Source organism: Platalea leucorodia (genome assembly GCF_965183815.1).
Source record: "Platalea leucorodia genome assembly, chromosome: 1".
Taxonomy (NCBI): domain Eukaryota; kingdom Metazoa; phylum Chordata; class Aves; order Pelecaniformes; family Threskiornithidae; genus Platalea; species Platalea leucorodia.
In genome coordinates this window covers 142,312,650-142,332,444 of record NC_138823.1, presented here as the reverse complement: position 1 = coordinate 142,332,444, position 19,795 = coordinate 142,312,650, and the positions used below count along the sequence as shown (strand labels likewise).

Here is a 19,795-nt window from a genome sequence, read left to right as displayed (position 1 = left end):
ATATCTTAACCCAACGGCTCTGGAACAAACACGATAGCTCTATCAATCAGGTTTTTTACAATTAGACCAACTCTATAGCTAGCAGATGTTAAAAGAGTCAACAGCATTTTTTTATTTATTGTTGAGTTATAAGCTGGAAGTAGAAAGATGTTTTCCTCTGTTGCAGTGCCTGCTCAGCACATACCAGACATTGGATTCTTTGCCATTGTTTGGATAGACCTGTGTAGTACTTAGTTTTGCAGATGAGGGAAGAGCTGATGTAGCACATCTGATTTACTTAGATCCTCAGTAAAATATTCTAGAAGAAAATTTTTCAAAACCAAAAAGATCATCTGATATAATACAATGGACACCCTAGAAAACTTCAATTCCAGTGTCCTAATAAGTGAAGAGTTATCACTATCACAGAATGCCTCAGTCAGCAGAACTGGAATCTGTATAATAAAGTCATATTGTACTGTGGGGATAAGAACTGATTTTTAAAATATAGCTGTCAAGCTTGCTGAGAAGCAGGACAGAAATATACAGAAGGGTAGGAGGAAAAGAAGCAGCTGGACAAAGAGTTCAGGTTTGTTTTATTTATCACTGTCTAAATGACATCATTTCAAGACAGGAAAATAGGACCAGCAGAAATATGGAGCTGGCTTTTTTAGGCAGAGTGAGGAAATTGCATTTGTGGCAGCAAGAGAAGGGCTCTCCCAGGCCCAGCCCTCCCTACACTGCTCAGGGTGCTCCAGCAGGTCCCTGGGGCTCCTGCCTACTGAGGGTGCTGCTCCTTGGCTGCTGTAAGTGCAGGTGCGTCGCCCTGCTGAGGCACAGTGCTGGGTGGGAAGGAGCACATGATGGACTGGGTATGCAGAAAGGGAGACCACGGTTGGGAAGGTGCTTGAATTAGGGGCTGCCTGAGCAAGTGGTCTCCCTGCCTGCCAGCAGCCAGGGTGGTTGAAGGAGCCGCAGCTGCTGCTCCGACCCAGAAGGTCTCTCTCCCTCTCTGGTTTGTGAAAGGCCATGATTTCTCATCTGCAATGACTGCTCTTGTCAGCTTGGCCACCTACTTAGCTGAATGCTTTGTGCATTTTGCCAACTGTGAGGAGGGTACACCCATGTCCCTCAAATCCCGTCCCTTGTGGTCATAGGCATCACAGTTGGTAAATCCAAAAGGGTCTGCAAGAGCTATTCGATCTGTTCCCCCTTCTCCTGCATGGAGCATTTATCCTTATTTCTCTAAAGATGTTTTGTAAGAAAGACAGCAATTCAGAGACCGCAGTATGGCATAAGAAGAGAGCTCCAGAGAATATAAATACCACAGTGCTTCTGCCCCCTCCGCTGCCATGATCCACACTCCAGAGCAGGGGGACCTCACTCCCTCCAGTCCATGTCAGAGCTGGAAGGCAAGGCTGTACTTCCATGTTCCTCAGTTGTGAGAGGTAACAACACATTAATCATCATCTGAGGTAATTGCTTACGGATACACATCAATCTGTTTCCAAATTGCACTTCTAGAAACTTTGCTCTTGGAGCCACATGAAGAGTTATGAGTAACTGGATTACAAAATGGAACCAAAGACAGAAACCCAACGAAGTGGAGAACTGAGTGGAGTTTTGCTAAATGCAGCCTTGGATCACAAAGTTGGGCCAGGCTTGCTCCCTGCTGGGGTTACTACTGCTCTTAACCACTGCTCTGTGCCAAAGCGGAAAGGGAGCGAAAGTGAAATGAAAAGGTATGGTTGCCACAGTGCAACTTGCACAGTGCTGTGTGACTGCACCAAATTAATCCCGACCAAACACACTGTGCAGGGAGAGTGAGGTGGGTAATATAACACTCCCCTGCCACAAACCCAACAGCCTGTGCATGGCACAGGGCCATGCTCTGCTCCTCCTGCTGCCCTCAGTAAATCTGCCTTGCTAGAAGGCCATTACATCCACAATATATTTCCCTTTTTTTTATTAGCAAGAATATTACCAGCATGAATTACATACTACATTCCTATCAAATTCAATTCCTAGCAATTTCAGCGTGACCTGGAACGATTTCAAAGGGATTACACCAAAGATTAACCTGGATAAAATATGAATATAAAATACAACTCAAGAGAAACTGTGCATGTTGCCTGAATAGAGGAGTATAAAACTTAGCCCTCCTCAGAGCTTCACAGTCAGGAGTGGATGAGACAATGAATTTCCCGCTGTCACTGGAGTTAAAGCAGTAGGTTGCGGTATGTTTTCCAGACAAATTGATTTGTTTTTATGCATTATCACATTGTGCGTGATGGTCATTGTGAGAAAGAGATTGCTACAAGAGGCAGGAGTTGTTTATTGAAAAGGACAAAGTTGTGACAGCTTGTAGAAAGGGGTTTGTTTGTCTGTTAGCTTTAAGATCCTCATTTCCTTTCACAGGGTAGAGCTTCCTCAGGTGAGGAAAGCAGTGCGGGAAGCCCTAGCTAACTGAACAGACTAGATTATCACAGTGGTCCTTCCTTGTCTCCGAACACAGATTGCTATCTGTGTAAATTCAGTGGAATAAGTGGGACTACATCTGTTAGTTGTGAAGCTGTCAGACACAAAATGAATGGAGCACTGGCTGTGTTCTCCATCATTTTGCTTCTGGGCCCTTTTCTCCAGAATATGATTTCACCTTATTTGCTTTCTAATATACTCTAGCAATTTCTTCTTGGCATTGATGCTGAATGTTGTTGGGGGTTCAGATATAGAGAGCTGGTGTACAGCACCCACAGGTGCAGATGGGAGGAGGATCTGATCCTATGTTGCCAGATAATGTTTCACTTTTCCAGTTAAGAATGACCTAAGTATCAAAGCACAAAAAGAAAGCTGAATGACATCATATTCCAGGACTCAAAGCTATCCATGGCCTCAAACTGAAGTAACTTAGCCATCAGTGAGATGATACACAGTGGTTCTTCAGATCTCAATGCAGCCCAAAGCAGCACATACTCATTTCAAAAGTCCATGGGGTTACTTGCATGCCTAAAATACATGCTGAGGTGGTTTGACATCATGGAGACTTTATGGGAAGGAAATCTGACAGGCACTGCAGTTATCATCTTATGAAATCATTGGGTTTTAGGATGAATTTTCTGTTTCTCAGCAGAAAATGTAGCTGTATTTTGTTTAACAGGCATAAGTTACCAAAGGAAATAATTATTTGTGACACAAAACCTGACAGATTTCTCTGGACAGCTGAACCTGTGCTTTTGGCCACCTCTAAGTGTCAGCCACTTCCATTAGCAGTTGAAAGACTTCTAGTCACCCCCACAATTTCTTGTCTCCCTCCTACTTTATTAAGTCCCAGTGTGACAATCAGCCACCTGTAAAGCAAAGGCTGGCTACCTGCTGGTTTGATGCCGCAGCTGTCATACGTGCTGGGCAACTCAACAGCTACTCTAGGAAAGCAGCTCTGGCTCAACCAGGAGATGCTGAGCTGCTGCCAAGCCAGAGAAAGTACTGACTGACCAGGGTGCAGGCAAAGAGGCTGACAGGGATGCTGACAAGGAGAAAAGAGATATGCCAGGGGAAAATACTGAGTCCAGAAGACCACAGGTATTTTTCCTAAACAGGACAGCAGAGGGAACAGCAGGAAATTAATTACTGGAGGAGGCTTTTCCTCCTATGGCTGTGTACAGAGAACAGGAATACTAAAAAATTCCCAAATCTGCAAGTTTTAAAGCGTGGCAGAAAGAGTAATGGCAGTACGCACACACTGTGGGCCAGACTCTACAGCACACATCTGTACATTAGGTGTGATTTGCAATCAGTTGTATGAGCCACAGACCTTGGCGCTAATAAGCATTAATATGTGGAGTGAGGTGCTTCTCCATGGATGGCTTCAAGTGTTACTTTGAAGAGTGCTGTTGTAGCGGAGCAATTAGTTTAGAACAAGTCACTGGAGACAAGTGGACAAGTGGAAAAGCTGGGAATAGGTGGCTTGGGAGCGAGCAGGAGAGTGGCTCTGTAATCACCCCCATGCACTGAGGGATGAGGACCTTGAGTCATAGGGAGAATTCTGTGATCACAGGGCTGCCCAACACCCATTTTTGCAGGTATTAGCTGAATAGTGCCTGGAGTATACATGGAAGATAGATACAAACCCCATCCAAGAGGCACCTCTAACACGCATGTAGGAAAAGGCTTGTGCAACTTCAGGATCCAGAGCCTCAAGCTCTCTCCTGAGCGTGGGCACTTCTGTCTGAGAACTGAAACAAATTTGGCCAGTTCTTTTAAAATGCTCTTCTGGCATCTCTTGTGCAAATAGCCTCATGGTTGAAGCACTCGTCCACAGAGAGGGAGACCTAGGTCAAAGGCACCCCTCCAGTTGAGGGTCTCAGCTCCTCAGCCTGTTTCCCCCCAGGTACTCCACTGATTAGCCATGAGCATGGCCGTGCTGCAAGACTCCTCCTTGAAAACTATGATACTGTACAGAAAAGAGGTCAAGACTAACTTTGTCAGAAAGAAAAAAAAAAGGTCACAAAAGACAAGACTTTGTGATTCGGTGCCCGTTGTGTCTCACAGGGATGTAAACTGCTGTAAAGATTTGTGGGGTAGGTCTCAGGGTATTTCCACAAGAGGTGGACAGTCACACTGCCATGTGAGCTCACTTTCCAGGCACGCAAATCCTTCAATCTGTCCTGTCCAATGCCTGCTTCCTCTGGAAAGGGAGAGGTTCCTCCATCCAAGTTAGGATGCAGGTTTGAATCCCCTCAGACTGGAAGTTTCCCACTTGCTGTGTGAATTCTTTAATTTTGGATAGCTTGATTTATAAAGAAAGGAAATATTGATCAATCTGGCTGCTACTGCAAATGGGATTCAGTGAAATGCATACTGGATCTGATCCAGCCTGGGAACTCCTCTGTTTCTAAATAGGCAGCAAACTCAACAAAACCAATAGTTTTAGCTAATGGTACTGGGTAATTAATTCACAGCTGTATTGAGCCTGGCTGAGATGGAGTTCATTTTCCCTATAGCAGCCCTCATAGTGCTGTGCTTTGTATTGGTGTTGATAACACACCAGTGTTTTGGCTACTGCTGAGCAGTGCTGCACAGCATCAAGGTTGTCTCTCCAACATTCCCCCGTCACCAGTAGGCTGGGGGTGGGCAAGGTCTTGGGAGGGGACATAGCCAGGACAGCTGACCCAAACTGACCAAAGGGATATTCCATACCGTATGACACCTACTCAGCAATAAAAGCTAAAAGAAAGGAGGCGGGGGGGGGCAGGGGGGGCATTCATTATTACAACGTTTGTCTTCTGGAGCAACCACTAAGCCCTGCTTCCTGGGAAGTGGCTGGACATCGCTTGCTGACAGGAAGTAGAGAATAAATCTTTTGTTTTCCTTTGCTTCCACGCGTGGCCTTTGCTTTTGCTTTATTAAACTGCTTTTATCTTGATGCACAAATTTTTTTCCATCTTATTTTCTCCCCCGCCCCATCCTGCTGAGGAGGGGAGTGATAGAATGGCTTGGTGGGCACCTGGTGTCCAGGCAAGCTGAACGCACCAAAACAGCTATGTGATAGTCTATTTCCTTACTTACCAGGTGGGCACCTACATTTTGGTTTAACCTTGTTGAAAATTTTTAGATTTATATAGCCTCCCCTCACAAATGTTTAGTTTCATAGTTTTTAACTGCAATTGAGACACTGTGTCTGTGCTGGATTTAGCACACTGTGGCATCAAGCACTGCCTATCAGCAACACATCCTGAGCGTGGAACACACAACTGTGTCTTTCTTCAAACAATACTCTTTGTGGAGTTTAAAACACATACGTTTCCTCATATCTATTTAGCAATATTTATGTCCTTGATTTTTTCCTTTCATTTGTCCTTTTAAATGTTCTTGAATTACTCCTCCTAGTCTGCATGGCTGCTAGTATTTGTATGAAGAATTCAATAAACAACTGAAACTTGGAGACTGAAAGAACATTATTTCTGCTCATCTTCTTCCATAAAAATGATATTTTCCAATAAAAACTGAACAAAGAACATGCTGATACATATTTCATGCACATAAGCATTTTTTCTTCATTATAAAAACTTAGAATGAGGCGCTAAAAATGTTTTGATATTGTAACTAAGTAATTAATATTTTCATAAACTACGTTCCATAAATCCATGGGTTACATTTACATAAAGATAAAAACATACAAAATATTTTACAAATGAAAATACATAAATTAAGCAACCCAAGAGCTTGATATATTTTCATTTCAGCCAAACTGTCTGAGATTTCACAATGCTGCAAAAATGCCACTGGAAACATGCTTCCACTCAATGGCATGAATGTTTGAAAGACTTCCTTCGAAAGGTAAGATGATAAAAAGAAATACTGTACCAGTTGGATCAAAGTCTGGAAAATAATCCGGACAATTCTGAGCAGTGACTCTTCCAGCAGGCGTGTCATCCCAGCACAACCAGCCGTCCCAGGTTCGGTTGCAGAACAGACCTGGACATTTAAGAGGAATGCAGTAGTTAATTCATACACAGTCAGTCCTGAACCTGCTCTGTTCCAGCCTCCCAAGGAATATTGCTGTCTGCAGACAACTGTGGGTTTTGTTTGCAATAAAACCCCTTGTTATTGCTACACTTTGAGTGGCATTCAGGTGCTGCAAGGCACTTGGGTTTGCTGATCTGATGTTACTGGTGTTAATTTTACTGGAAAGTAATGTTTTTTTAAGCCTGTTGAACTGAACTTTCAATGTAGGGTCTGATCCTACAAAATCCTCTTCTTGATCCTCCTTCCATCCTTGGCCGTAAATGTGTACTCTAATGGTAAGGGGGGGCCTCAGTTATCCAAAGACTTTTCATTTCACCTTCTGCTGTTCAGCAGGTCTGAAAATTGAGTCTTTGAAATGTAAAGGTAGGAAGGGCTTGCAGGGACGTCCCAGCTAAAGGCAACGTTTGCAGACACTGGTCCCTGTAAGGCTGTTGCATTGTTCAACACCAGAGATCAGTCAGATAACTACAGATCCAGTGAAGTGAGGTGCAAGACTGATCTCTAACAGGCAAACTCTGCCTGCTAATGTTGTCTGGGTAGGTATGATGGGATCCTCTCCTCGTCACACCCCTTCTCGGAAGGTAGCACTGTCGAGGCTGTCACCCCTACAAGGACTGCTCCCAGCCCCAGAAACGATGGCCATACTAGCGAGGCAGAATACAGCTATTTTTCCATTGTCAAGTTAAATGCGCTAATGCTACTTGTTCACTTAATTAACCAACCATCATATCAGCAGTTTGTTATCTTTCCTTCAGGCTTTCTCGTGTTCTTCTCTAGCTTTGAGATGTATCTGAAAGACTTTTAGGAATCATTTTATAATATCAAAGAAAAAGAAGAGTAGAAAATATTTGCAACTTGAGCTTGTATCTGAAAGACACTGCAGAATGGGGTTGGTAGGAATTTCTAGGTTTAAAACCTTTGCCTTGCCTAATAAAGAAAAAAAAAAAATCACTGATGTTGATCATGAATGGAGTACATTGTGGAATGTATCTTTCAAGGTAAGTAACATGATATATATATATGCACACATGCATCCATAAATATACACACACACACACATATATAGATATACACATGCATACATATGCATTTTTTAAGTGCTGCAGGAAATAAAACAGTGTAAGTAATAAAACAGAAAAGGAAGAGTTGAACACCATATTGTTGTACCACTGGCTAAAAATATCACATTTTTGGATGGACAGGGAGTGTGGGAGTGCTGCACTGTCCTGGAGGGAAGGTCAGGTGTTCCCATGTGCCTAAGCTCCTCATTTTGTTACTTCTTTGGGATTTGAAGTAATCACTTCTACCCTGAAATGGGCAAGATAAGTGTGGTCCATTACTTCAGCTCTGCTGACACATGGCCACTTGTAATGCTGCCACAGCTCACCTGTATTATACCATCTCTGGCTTCTGAGCATGAGATAGTATGCAGTTCTCTGCAGTCCATTGCCGTCACCTTTGAGCCTCAGGATTATGAAGAATTTAAACTACCTTTGCATCAGTCTACAAATAGGCGACACCAGGGACTGCAGAGACACCAGGGAAAAATTAGACACATCTCAGCTGGCTCTGTAAAGTTGTACCAGACACTGGGCTTTCCTGGGATCTTCAGTGCTAGACTCCACTACTGTTTGGGCTGAAAATGTACGCCCAGTATACCTCTTCAGCTCATGTGTCTGGCTTTTCCTCTCAGAAGACACCTCTACGGTTGTCCTTTGCATTAAGGGAATTTCCCATCTCATCCCATCCTCCCTTTCAAATTTGCAGCAAGAGACTTAGACCCTTGTCCACTTCCAACCCTTTATGAAACATAAATGTTGGAGTGCTGGTAAGGATCCTGTAATTCAGCTGAAAATGCAACTTTAGTAGTGTTGGCATCACTCCTTAGTCGCCCATAATCTTCATTCTGGGTTATAAATTAATTAAGGGCATGTTGCTATGAATATGACAGTCCTCAATGGCGTCACTTAAATCTAGCTGCCAGCTGAAGGAATGCAGAAACTGCTGTGCTGTGTCCGATGGCCACGGGTCTGCCACTGCTGTCCTCCTGGGACAACGCTGCCCTTGAAGACACTACCAGGAATTCGTATGTCATGAGACACAGGAGTTCCCAGCGCATGCTGGGAAAACGCTTCAGCCCTTTGCAACTACGCACACAAGCAAGGTGCAAAAGAAAGGTAATCCAGTGGAAGTATCAATGGATGCAAAAATTACATATTTATAGAGCTGGAGACTAAAAGAGTAATCTGAGCAGACAGTAAGTTGTTTCCCCCTCGAGCCCAGCAACTAAAGGCTTGTTTATGCCTGAAACATGATGCTTTCCCTGTTTAAATACTTGTGGGTTTTCCCCATTACTGGCCTGAATGAAAACCTTTTTGAAGCAATGGGAATCTCTATATTCATTCCAAAACATTTCTGCATCAAAACCTGAGTATCTTAACATCTAATTATTCTTTGAGTCTTGCAAAGCCCAGTAAAATCTTTGTGGTAAAGAGCTGCAGAAATGACTTTGGTCTTGTACTACAAAAAATCCCACGTTATCTCCACCCCATCTAATAGATAGGTTGCAGTTTTTAATAATAATTTTTTAATATATTTTCTCTTTAAACTGCATCCTCAATATCTCTGTTCTTTACTTGTATAAATCCCCACAATGCCTCCAAATTTTTTGTCTAGCCTCCTCATAACTTCTTCCATATTTTCTATGAGAAAAAGTGACCAGAACACTCAGTGCCAACCAGAAATGCTCCTTCATTTATACTGTGCCATTGTAGCACCACTATTATTTGTAATTTCCCTTTTTATTAATCTTAATATATGCCTCGTATTCAGTAAAGATATGTGCTCAGTGCTTTATAAACCTCTTTTTGCTAGTATTACTGCTGAATGTAGAATACCTGGAACATCTGTGTTGGTACAGAGCATGACAGCTATCAGTCAATGCATGAATGACAGAAAAACAAAACAGTGAGCGAAGCAAACAGAACAACATTTATATTTAAGAGATCACCGTTCATAATCAGGCCTTTGTGTGAGCTTGCTGAAAGGTCCCGGAGAATGCCATTCCCTAAGCAAGAACAAGAGATATTCAAGCAGCAAAGCACAGAGCCAGAAATGTAGATGACGGAGGTACCGTCTGCATGGGGAGGAAGGAAGAGCTGTTTATTCCCTGGGCTTGTTCCAGGCTTTTTTCTTTCTTTGCACTTAAGAGGATGCTAAGTAAGTGTGAATTTGACTACTGCTTATGGGAAGGAAACTGCACCCTGAGGAAGACTACGGGTTAGTATACAGAAGTAAATGTTTCTTTATAGCTATATAAGCAAGAGTGGCAATATACAAACAGATTTTTTTTTAATCTTTTTTACCTTTTTTCTTATACGGAGGAGCTCTGTTCATCCTCTCATAGCATTTGAACTGCGAATCTATTATCTTCTGTCGTATGACTGAATTTTCAGTTACTACAGGCTCTAATGTAGGATCAGTATAATTTACAGTAGAAGAAAGACTTGGAACCATTCTCTGTACAGAAAGGAAAAACTGTTAGTACAAGTGAATAAACCAGAAGGATAAAATAAAAAAAAGTGAGGATCAGAAATCTCTATTATGTATTCTTCAAAGGCCTGTTATTTGCACATATGTTTAGCATTATGATGGGCCTTATACTGCGCGCAAAGTAAATGCTGAATTTTTACTACTTTACCTCACTATAAACTCAGGATTTTAACCAAGCCCTTATTCTTGGCAAAAGAGAGGACCATTAAATACTTGATAAAGTCTTCAAAATCTTTTCATTTAGTTTAGTGATCTGTAAAAAAATTTTATATCTTCCCAAAGTTACACCCATGTATTTCTGCTCACTTGTGCCGATTTCTCTCCAGACTGCCCAGACAAAATACCTCAGTGCCACAGCCTCAAAACTGACTATTTCGTGGTTTATGCCACTTGCTTTGAGTTCCTTCAACTGTTAAGGTCATAGAAACACAGCACAGAGAGTTTAAACCTCACTACTGCCTGAAGGGCGAAGGGAAGGTTCGTTGCATCTGGAAGGCAAAAATCTCAGGTAGAGAGGGTCAGTTATCATTTTTTCCATCCATTCATGCATCCATCTGTCTGTTGCACAGCCCACGTCTGTGAGCCAGGGTGGAAATGAGAGTGTGGAGCTTTAGTTAATTCTGTTCTGCCTTAATCCTGTATCAGGACACTCCTCTGCATGAAGGTGATAGGAAAGGATTAGTTCCTCTGCTTCCCCAAGAAAAAGCCATGCTGCTGTGGCACTTTATTTGTATGACCCTCTACTTTTTTCCCATACTAAACCATACTAAAGCCATCACAAGCACATGCAGAGTCATTTACAGGCTGCTTCAAAACTTAGGACCCTCACAAACACATAGACTTGACGTTTTTAGCACCAAATACTAGTACACAGATGTTTAAGCAACCATTTGTAGTTGTTCAAACTGAAAACATGACAGGTTTGAAAGTTCAAATATCAGCTTACTTCTTAAATTATTGCTTCCCATTTTTTTTTTTTATTGCACATCACAGGCAATTGTATCTCATTAATACACTACTTTCTTTTCCATTTGCACAGTTAAAACACCTTGGTAAAATACACAGCAAAACCACAGTATGTTTGACTTAGTTGAAAAAAAAAGGCATTACATTATCCTGATACTTCTGTGCCAAACCATGTCAGTTTAAACTTTTTATATTCATATATCCAATTATTTTTTCCTAATTTAATCTAATCTCTTTTGATACTAACATTTTCATTTTGAACTGTATATAGATACCGTGTGAAGACTGGAGGACAGTGAAGGCAGCTTGTCTCATTGCACTTAAATAGGTACTTGAAATAAAATGGGAGGAACAAGAAGGAAGCTATTTTCTGGCAGATACAATTTTATATAAATTTTATGTGTATGTATACACACACATATATAGATAAACTTGGACAGTGAAGCCATTTAGAACATTTCATCTGGCCATCCAAGTGAAAAATTAAGCATCTAGAAAGCCAGAACAGGAAATACAGAAGCAAACCCAAACATATCACAAATCCCTCGCTTTTGAGAAGATTAAAGGGAGTAGCTGGAGTCTATGAAGATCATTTTGAAACCAAACAAGCAATGTCCTAAATCCAGAAAGAAGTGTAGCAAAGTGCAGATAAGGTTCCTTGGATGCCCTCAGGTCTGTCTTAGCCCTTCGTGTCCATGTATTGCCACAGGCTTTGGTACTTCTCTGAAGTGACTCGTAGATACTCCATGCTTATTTTTCCTTTCTTATTTTGAATAATACCTCAGTTCCAAGCTGTTTGCATTCAAAAGAGGAATAACAGTATCGTCAAAGAAAACTAGGGGGGCTTCCATGGCATCGCCTCTTTTCTCGACGATCCCTCTGTTACTCTGGGCCAGTCTAGGAACATACTCATGGTCTGAAAGCATAACCATCTGATTATGCTTGGAAAACATCACCAATTTTCCTTCCCACAAAACAATGCTTTTATTTTATTTTTGTTTTCTTCTAGGAAGGAGATGATCTGCTCTTCAGATCTGTTTGACCAAACAAGACCAAAATCGTTTCACACTGACAGAGACCAGAAAGGCTGGTGTTGCTGGCCATAAATACTGTTACTGTTTCGTTTGCTTTATCTGTACAGAATAAAGCACAACACAGACATGAAACAATTGGCAAATGCCAGGTACACAGATAGAAACTATAGAATCTGTTCAGTGCTTAGGAACATCCTTCTCCTATTCTAACTTTTTTTGTATCCTCTTTTACACACCATTTTTAAAAAGACAGACCATTCCCAGAAGATTATGTAGTACAGAAACATGCAAGCTGAAATCAAAAGTACGATATGCCATCAGAAAAGGAATGGTCTATTTACATCTTTTAACTGGTGAAGATATAACAGTTTGTAAGTAGAGATGATGATTTTGAGGGGTAAGATACAATTCAGAGACTGAAGACACCTTACTCTTAAACGTCAGTTTCATAACTCCCTCTGTGTAAGGGACTAATCCAATTTGCGAAGAAGTCAGCTCTTGCTGGGTACAGGTTAATGAGAATATTTTAATATTTGGAGGCAAAGAGTACTTGTGGTGGCGGATAGGACAAATGTCTTGGATTGTGCACAAAATTATTTAAAGTGCTCAACCATGTAACCAGGAGGACTGCCCATTCTACCGCCTCTGAGCAAGGCAATCATGGCCCAGCTGAAATTGCCAGCAAAATTTCTATTGCCCACATTTGGGCCAGGAACTCACTCAGAGAGATTAAAAATATGGATGAGACTGTGTCACTAAAGCTCAATGGAAATTACCGCATCAGTGGAAAACACTTAATGGCCTACAGTAAATCTAAAGCAAGTTTGGCTAAAGACTGGCATAATATTAGATTACAGATGTCTCTTAAATGATCTGTTTATTTTTTCTTATTGCCAAACACAAAGACTCAGATTTTCAAAGTTAGTTGCACACAAATCTTTCCAGGTACTTTTGATGTAATCGAATAGCTTGTGTATGAAATCAAATTAAGGGGTTATACATAGGTGCGTTACTGGTATTGTTCATCTGTGATATGCCCTCTAAAGGTACTCTTCCCTTTGATTGCTGTTACTCATTTCTGTTTACCTAGATTTGAAAAGCTCACCATGGAAGTTTGAACAATATTTTCTTCTACCTTAAAATCAGATGACCATTTCAGCAGACTAATGAAAAATAAATTTGGCGGCTTGCTGGAGGTTCAGCAGTCACACCTCTGTTTGCAATGTTCGTGTTTTCTACCGTGCATAGGAGAATCACACGTCCACCACCACTCTGGGACTCAGAGCGTAAAGCCTGTCCTCCCCGAAGTCAGTTCAGTCGGCTGATGATCCAGCCTTATATTCCTGGGGCTCAGTCAGACAAAAATTTTGGTACAGTTGTGATGTCAGATGTTATTATTTGTTTTAGTCTTCTTGAGCTCCTTACCATAGGGGTCAGGAAAGGACAAACAGAGCAGAAAGAAATCCCTAGGTCATTATTCTGTGATCAGAAGTAGCAGAAGCCTGGGCACGGCTACACGGGGGGAAAGCTTAGTGTGTATCATGTTAATGGGAGAGGTTGGGAATGTCCTATGAGTCTCTCTGTGTGTCTGTGTGTGCTCTCATGGAATTAATGATTAGGAATCACCTCTGCTACTACATTTTAATGATTACATCTAGGTATTTTAGGAATTAAGTTTTAAAACACATGTTTTCACCATAAAAAGGCCAAGATTAAATAATTTCCACCTGGTTACCACCTATGGTATTGAACAAATTTTGAATGTTCAGAGTCCATTACTGCACGTTAAAAACACTTCCCATCCATCCATCAGTTACTTCAGATGGAAATATAAATGATGTTGATACAATAAAGGAATGCCTCATTCATTTATAAATATTCTTTATTAAAGAGAAATAAATAATTCACAACTTAATAATCAGGATGTGTTCATAGCCTGAAAATGATTGGTATGATTTCTTCAGAAGAAAACTGTTTAAGTGATGTCCCATGCAGCAGTTTAGCAGCCGTACATATGATGTCACTCCTAAAAGTCCAAGTAAATGACGTCATACATACGACCACCAAGCCACCACGTGACAAATGACTGTTATAAGAAAATGAATTATCATTACAAAGAGAAAAAACAGGCTGCTGGGAATGCTGAAGTTCGCTTTATACCTAGAATTAACAAAGGAATCTAGAGAAAGCAATTTGGCTTCATTATTAAGCTATATAGAAATGAACAAATAGTGCCTTGGTTTCTGTAAGACAGACACCTGCTATTAACCTGTGCAAGACTGTGCCCATTTCTGCAACAGAGAATCCAGATAAAGCAAGCATAAAATTCCTTCTTTTTTTTCCCACAAAATATTGGACATGATGAACAAGCATCCCCAAATATTTTTCTTCCACCATCAAGGAGCTTGAAGCATACTAACTGTCAACTATGCATGACATTTAGGAAAAGAAGGCATTTGTAGCTTTTTTTGCTTTTGTTTTTTCCCTCCTTCCACTAAATTCAGTAATTTTGCAACATTTCTTGTTGAGCTCAGTCAAAATACATTTCAAATTCTGGATGCTCTAACCGTTTGTTATCGATTTCGATAGCTCAAACATTCATTTGGTACATTTCTTTTAAAACTGCTATGTGTAGTCACCACTTTGTGGGTCACTAAACTCCTGTCCTTCAATACATCACATCTCTGAGTGAGAGCTCAGCATGATTCAGACCGGTTGCAGAGACCCTCTCATACCTCGATTACATTTGAACTACTTTTCACAGCTGCTAGCGTTAGGACAGAGAAGAAAATGACTGTGATGCCTTAGGAAGGTCATTAGTACATGATACTTGGTAAACATAACAATAATTTCTTATCCATCACAAATGTGCTAGGAAACAGCAGAAAATTTCTTTGAGGAAATACCTTGATGTGACATGTTTTACTTAACCACTGAATGTTAAAATGTTCCCATACTCAATTGCTGTTGAAGCAGGATGGAAATTATCTCACAGTGAGATCCCATATGACTTACATGGCAGATTTTGGCAGCTGTTTAAACAAGCACAAGATTATCAGCCACAGCAGATGAAGACAAGGCACTTGTAATGAAAAGCAACTCACGAATTGTACAGTTCTTTTCCATTGCTGCAGGATTTGCAAGGAAGCTTTACTCCCAGGGTAGCCTGATGCAAACAGTGGGCTTAAAGGAAGGCTGCAGAATACCTCATGGATTTTTGCTTGCAGTCTGATTATCTTCTTGTAGGAGGCCTCTTTAGGGCAATCAGCTGCATAGTAACATTCTTATTTTTTAAAAAGCAAAGATGGACACAAAAAGTCCTGATCACCCCTGAAACTGGGGTGAATAGAACAGAATATGGCATTCCTCTCCCTCTTGGGAAACCATGAGCAGCTTGAGTCTCAAATTCTCACACTAATTCTCAGCACCTTTAATCATCAGCATCTTGCTTTCCTGAGTTTTCCTTGTGTGAGAAGAGCTCCAGAACTTGCAAGTCCACTTCCTTACAGCTTGAAGCAACCCACAGTTACAAAGGGAAATGCACACTTCAGGACAACAGCTTTCAAAGGCATGGTCTCAGGTGACGAGACCCAGGGGGATCTCATCATCCAAGGCTGGGGAAGCCGCTGGGCTCCCAGTGGTGCCAGACAGCAAGCAAGGCTCTGAGGAACCATGCCAAAGGAGGCTGTGACAGATCTTCAGCAGTTCTTCTGGCCGACCGAGAGGTGGGACCTGCTCTGGACCAGATGCTGGAAGAGCTTCTGTCTAAGCAGGAAAAGGCTTGTGCTTATGGCGCCGGCACAGACACGGGTTTAGAGACTCATGGTGAGGGCTGCTGAGCTGGGCAGGTGGCAGGAGCCCAGGGGAGCACGTGGCCACACCACCTCACCAGTGCGTATTGCACTCCCAGCTGTGAGGATCAAATGGGTACACCATGAGCGGTGCCCTCATCATGGTGGCAAACGTTTTACTAATTGGCTTCTGGAGACTTGAACCTACCACAACTGTGTTCCAAAACATGCCAGTTTGTGCAGTTAATGAAAATTACATTTAGGCTTTCACAGAATTAAATTTCCATGTTTTGTGAATGGGAATTATTCACAAGCCTTTCAGGAGCTGACACAATGTACCAGGCTGTGTATAGGTTAGTGACTGAGGCTTGGTAACAATTGGACAGATATCGACTTAATGAACTTGTACTCAAAATGAATTTATTTTAAAATACAATCTTGACCTAATGGTCCTAATTGAATAATAGTGTGTTCAGCTGCAACATCCATTTTGTCTTTCCTGAGCACTTTGTGGTTGGCTCAGGACAACAAAATTGGAATATGTGAGAAAAACTATTCCATCAATCCTCATTTACAGGATAAAATCAAACAACCATCTGTAGGCACTAGATGACAATTTTTACCTGACAAAATCAGGTAGAAAACAGAACTCTCTTTTCTCAATGTCCTGCAAAATTCATCGGTCACACAGGAAAGAGACCCAAGCTTGTTTCCTCATTCTCTGCAGTTTGATGCCCCTGGACACACCGTGCTGACGCTCCATCTTTCTTGCAGAGAGAAATGTGCATTGAGGAGATTAACTAATTGCTCCAGCGTACAGGGGCTCACATAGTTGAGGAAACAAATCTCAGTCACATCCTCTGGCTCTCAGTAATTACCAAAAATGAGACAGTATCAGGAATAAAGTGAACTAAGAAATAATGAACAGTTAACATTTCTAATGGAATTCACTTTGAACTGTAGAGGACTATCTGGTGATGCTGCAAGCATTGCCATTACTCTACATCCAAAAGCAAGGGAAGCCATCAAAGAGGAAGACAATAAGGAGTTAGTTTTATTTCTAAAATAGGTTTTGAAGAAACTGGTGCTTTAGGTTTTGTTTGGCAAAGGGGAGTTATTATGGACCTGTACACAGAAGAGTAAAGTGCCATTTATTCTATGCAAAAAATGACATATGTAAGAGAGATGTTTTCTATCAGAAGGTACCAAAACCACTTGGTGACAGGTCTAAAGGCTGGAGACTTGGGGGGGTGGGGGCACGGGGTATGTGTTTATGGATATCTTGTAACTAGGGTCTAGGACAGAACATTCAAGGAGAGATATGGGATGAATCTGGCACCTACAGTGGGAGCCCAGAAGAGAAAGCAAGGACCTGAACAGGTTGTGTTGCTTTGCATCAGCTTGCAGTCCTCAGCTGGGAGTGCAGGGGACAGATGACAGGATGACAGTAAACCATCAAAGCCATCAAAGAAGAAAGATCTGGAGGATGGTTTGTGGTGTGGGTAGAGAACAGGAGTGGGAAATCACCTCTGTGTCACAAATCGCTTTGATTACTATATCTTCCTCAACCTCAGACAGTGGCTGACATGTAAGTCCCAGGGACTCAGCTCTGGGAACCAAGGCATGATTAAAAGAACCAACAGAATGGGAACAGTCTTTTTGAAAGAGAAAGAAAGACACACTTCCTTGTTACAGACCACAAATAAAATGTAAAAAATGAACGTTTTCAACCAGCTACAGGTGGGGAAATTTTTGGAAAGATGACTGATGCCAAATATTTTTCATATGTGATCTAACAGCAGTGTTCTGACAAATGACATCAAGGAAACAGAGCTTGTTCACGGTCTACTTCTATGACTGTGGCTTCTCCCTTACTGGCAGATAAATTAACCTGGGAGGTGTCTAAGTAAATCACAGTATGGCCACTGCAGTGGGGAAGGAAGGAATATAGACATTGAAACAGTGAAAATGTAAGGAAATTTGTGCTTAAGTTATGCATTGAGATCAAAAGTTGGAGAGCCCTCTGGTGCAAAGGTATCTAAAAGGAAGGGGATGCAGATCTCACTGCATAGTTTCTTAAAGAAATCCTAGCCCTGCAGTACTGCAGGAATGAGCACAGAACTAATGTTGCAGACATGCTACCATGGGTAGGAGATTTAAAAGATTTGTGGATAACAGGACAAGGATCACCTCAGTCTTTCATGGGCTGACCTAGAAACTTATGCTGTAGGTCAGAGCACCTCAGACACTCAGAAATGCTGTTCATCATTTTAGCTATCAGAATATTTACAGTCCTGTCATTTGACTGGGGAAGAAAAATGATCTGGAACTGCTCCTTCAGTCAGCGTTGGCTTATTATAGGAAGAATTGCTGTTCTTTGCAAAGGCCCCTGTTAGGCTATGCAGATCAGCTGGGATTCAAGCCCAGAAGGAAGCTGGTCCCTGTCAGGCCGATTGGTTAGAGAGATCTCTGATCATGGGTGATGTCCCAGCCAGTGCATTGCTACATGCATCCCTTGCAGGGCTATGTGTAACAGCCACAAAAGGTCACAAATATCAGAATACTCTGATACACCTCAAGGCAGAAGACTTTTGCCAAGCACAGGGATGATTCCTCAAATTATTAACTAATTCTGGACTAATTACTTTTGAGACCAAGTTAGCAGAAATGTGTTAGCTCTCCCCTCCTCTCTTCTTCCTCCTGGTCTCCAGCTCTTCTTTGGTTGAGGGTCCTAATCTTGTACTATCAATTCAGTATTTTACCAAAGTGAGGTGTTCTTTGCTGTTCTCCTGGGTTCTCCATGATCTGATTTCATTGTTTTCTTTTTGTCTCCTTCTATCCATCGTTCTCTTACTGTTCTCTACTTTCTTTCCCTCCTTTTTATGCATATTAATTTAAGTGGCAAACAGCACTGTGGGCAAGTTATGCTAGGCTGGAAGAAGAGGAGGGACATAACCCAACAGACAAACCAGGGAGAGCAGTCTCTACTGTTTCCCAATGCGTCTTCTAGCCCTGTTTCTACAACTTATATCCAGAAAGGATGGGAGCTAATGGGGAGATGCACACAAATATTCCACATTCAGGTGTTGGAAGAGAAGCTGAGAAGCAGAGGAGCATGAGGAGCTAACCAACAAAACAAAATTAAGAAGAATAAGAATGAAAGTTTTCTTCAGGAACATAGAGATAAATGGTTAAGGAATAAGGTGGCATCTGGCATGCAAGTTACTCATACCGCACCACAGTAGAGAGGTGTTTGTTCCCAGCAGCATTGTTCAGACAAATTCTGACCATTCTGTAACTGAGGCTCTGGGCAGTATTCTCATTTCTGACTACCTGTAACGTCTTCAATTTTATGATAATTGCTAATAATTTGAGGTTTCACAAGTAGAGATCAGAGAATGCATTCAATTTACGAGAGGTATTCAGTCAGGTAGAAATAAATTTGCTACATATTTAGAACAGCAGTTACTCAGACATGTTGCATACATTGAAATAATGGTAATATTGATATTAAACAGTTGAAAATAGCATTTGAACTGAATGACTAAAATTTGTATTGTTATTTTCCATTTCAGTTGCTTTCCTAATAGCAGAGTAACTATACACAGTGAAAATCCACAATTACTTAAGTCAGTCTAAGTCTCACACAACAATGTTAAGCAAGTTTTCAAACACATAAGTTTCCATCATTGATATGTTGTAGCCTGTAAAACACAGAAATGAAAAATCACATGCATTACCTTCTTCAGACTTGCAGTTTTTTCTCACCAAGAAACAATGGTTTCAAGTTCAAAATTTTGTGAGATATCTTATTTAGAAACTTTATTAACCTTATTTTGAAATTTATCAGTAAGGGAACTCATTTCTTCAGCTGTGCAGTATAACAAATATAACTCAGGACTCCTTATTTTTCTGAACATCACCACAAGTTTAAATTTGGCAAGTTTA

The 19,795-nt window shown here is 41.3% G+C and overlaps 1 protein-coding gene across 1 annotated transcript in view; it reads right to left on the bottom strand.

Moving 5' to 3' along the window:
- Window positions 1-19,795, bottom strand: part of CALCR (calcitonin receptor) — a gene marked incomplete at both ends in the record, with an annotated part of 171,774 nt that overhangs the window by 53,453 nt on the left and 98,526 nt on the right. The window contains 2 exons of the mRNA XM_082311199.1: window positions 6,343-6,453; window positions 9,870-10,023. Coding sequence (XP_082167325.1) covers window positions 6,343-6,453; window positions 9,870-10,023 — 265 coding nt within the window. The remainder of the gene's footprint in view (window positions 1-6,342; window positions 6,454-9,869; window positions 10,024-19,795) is intronic.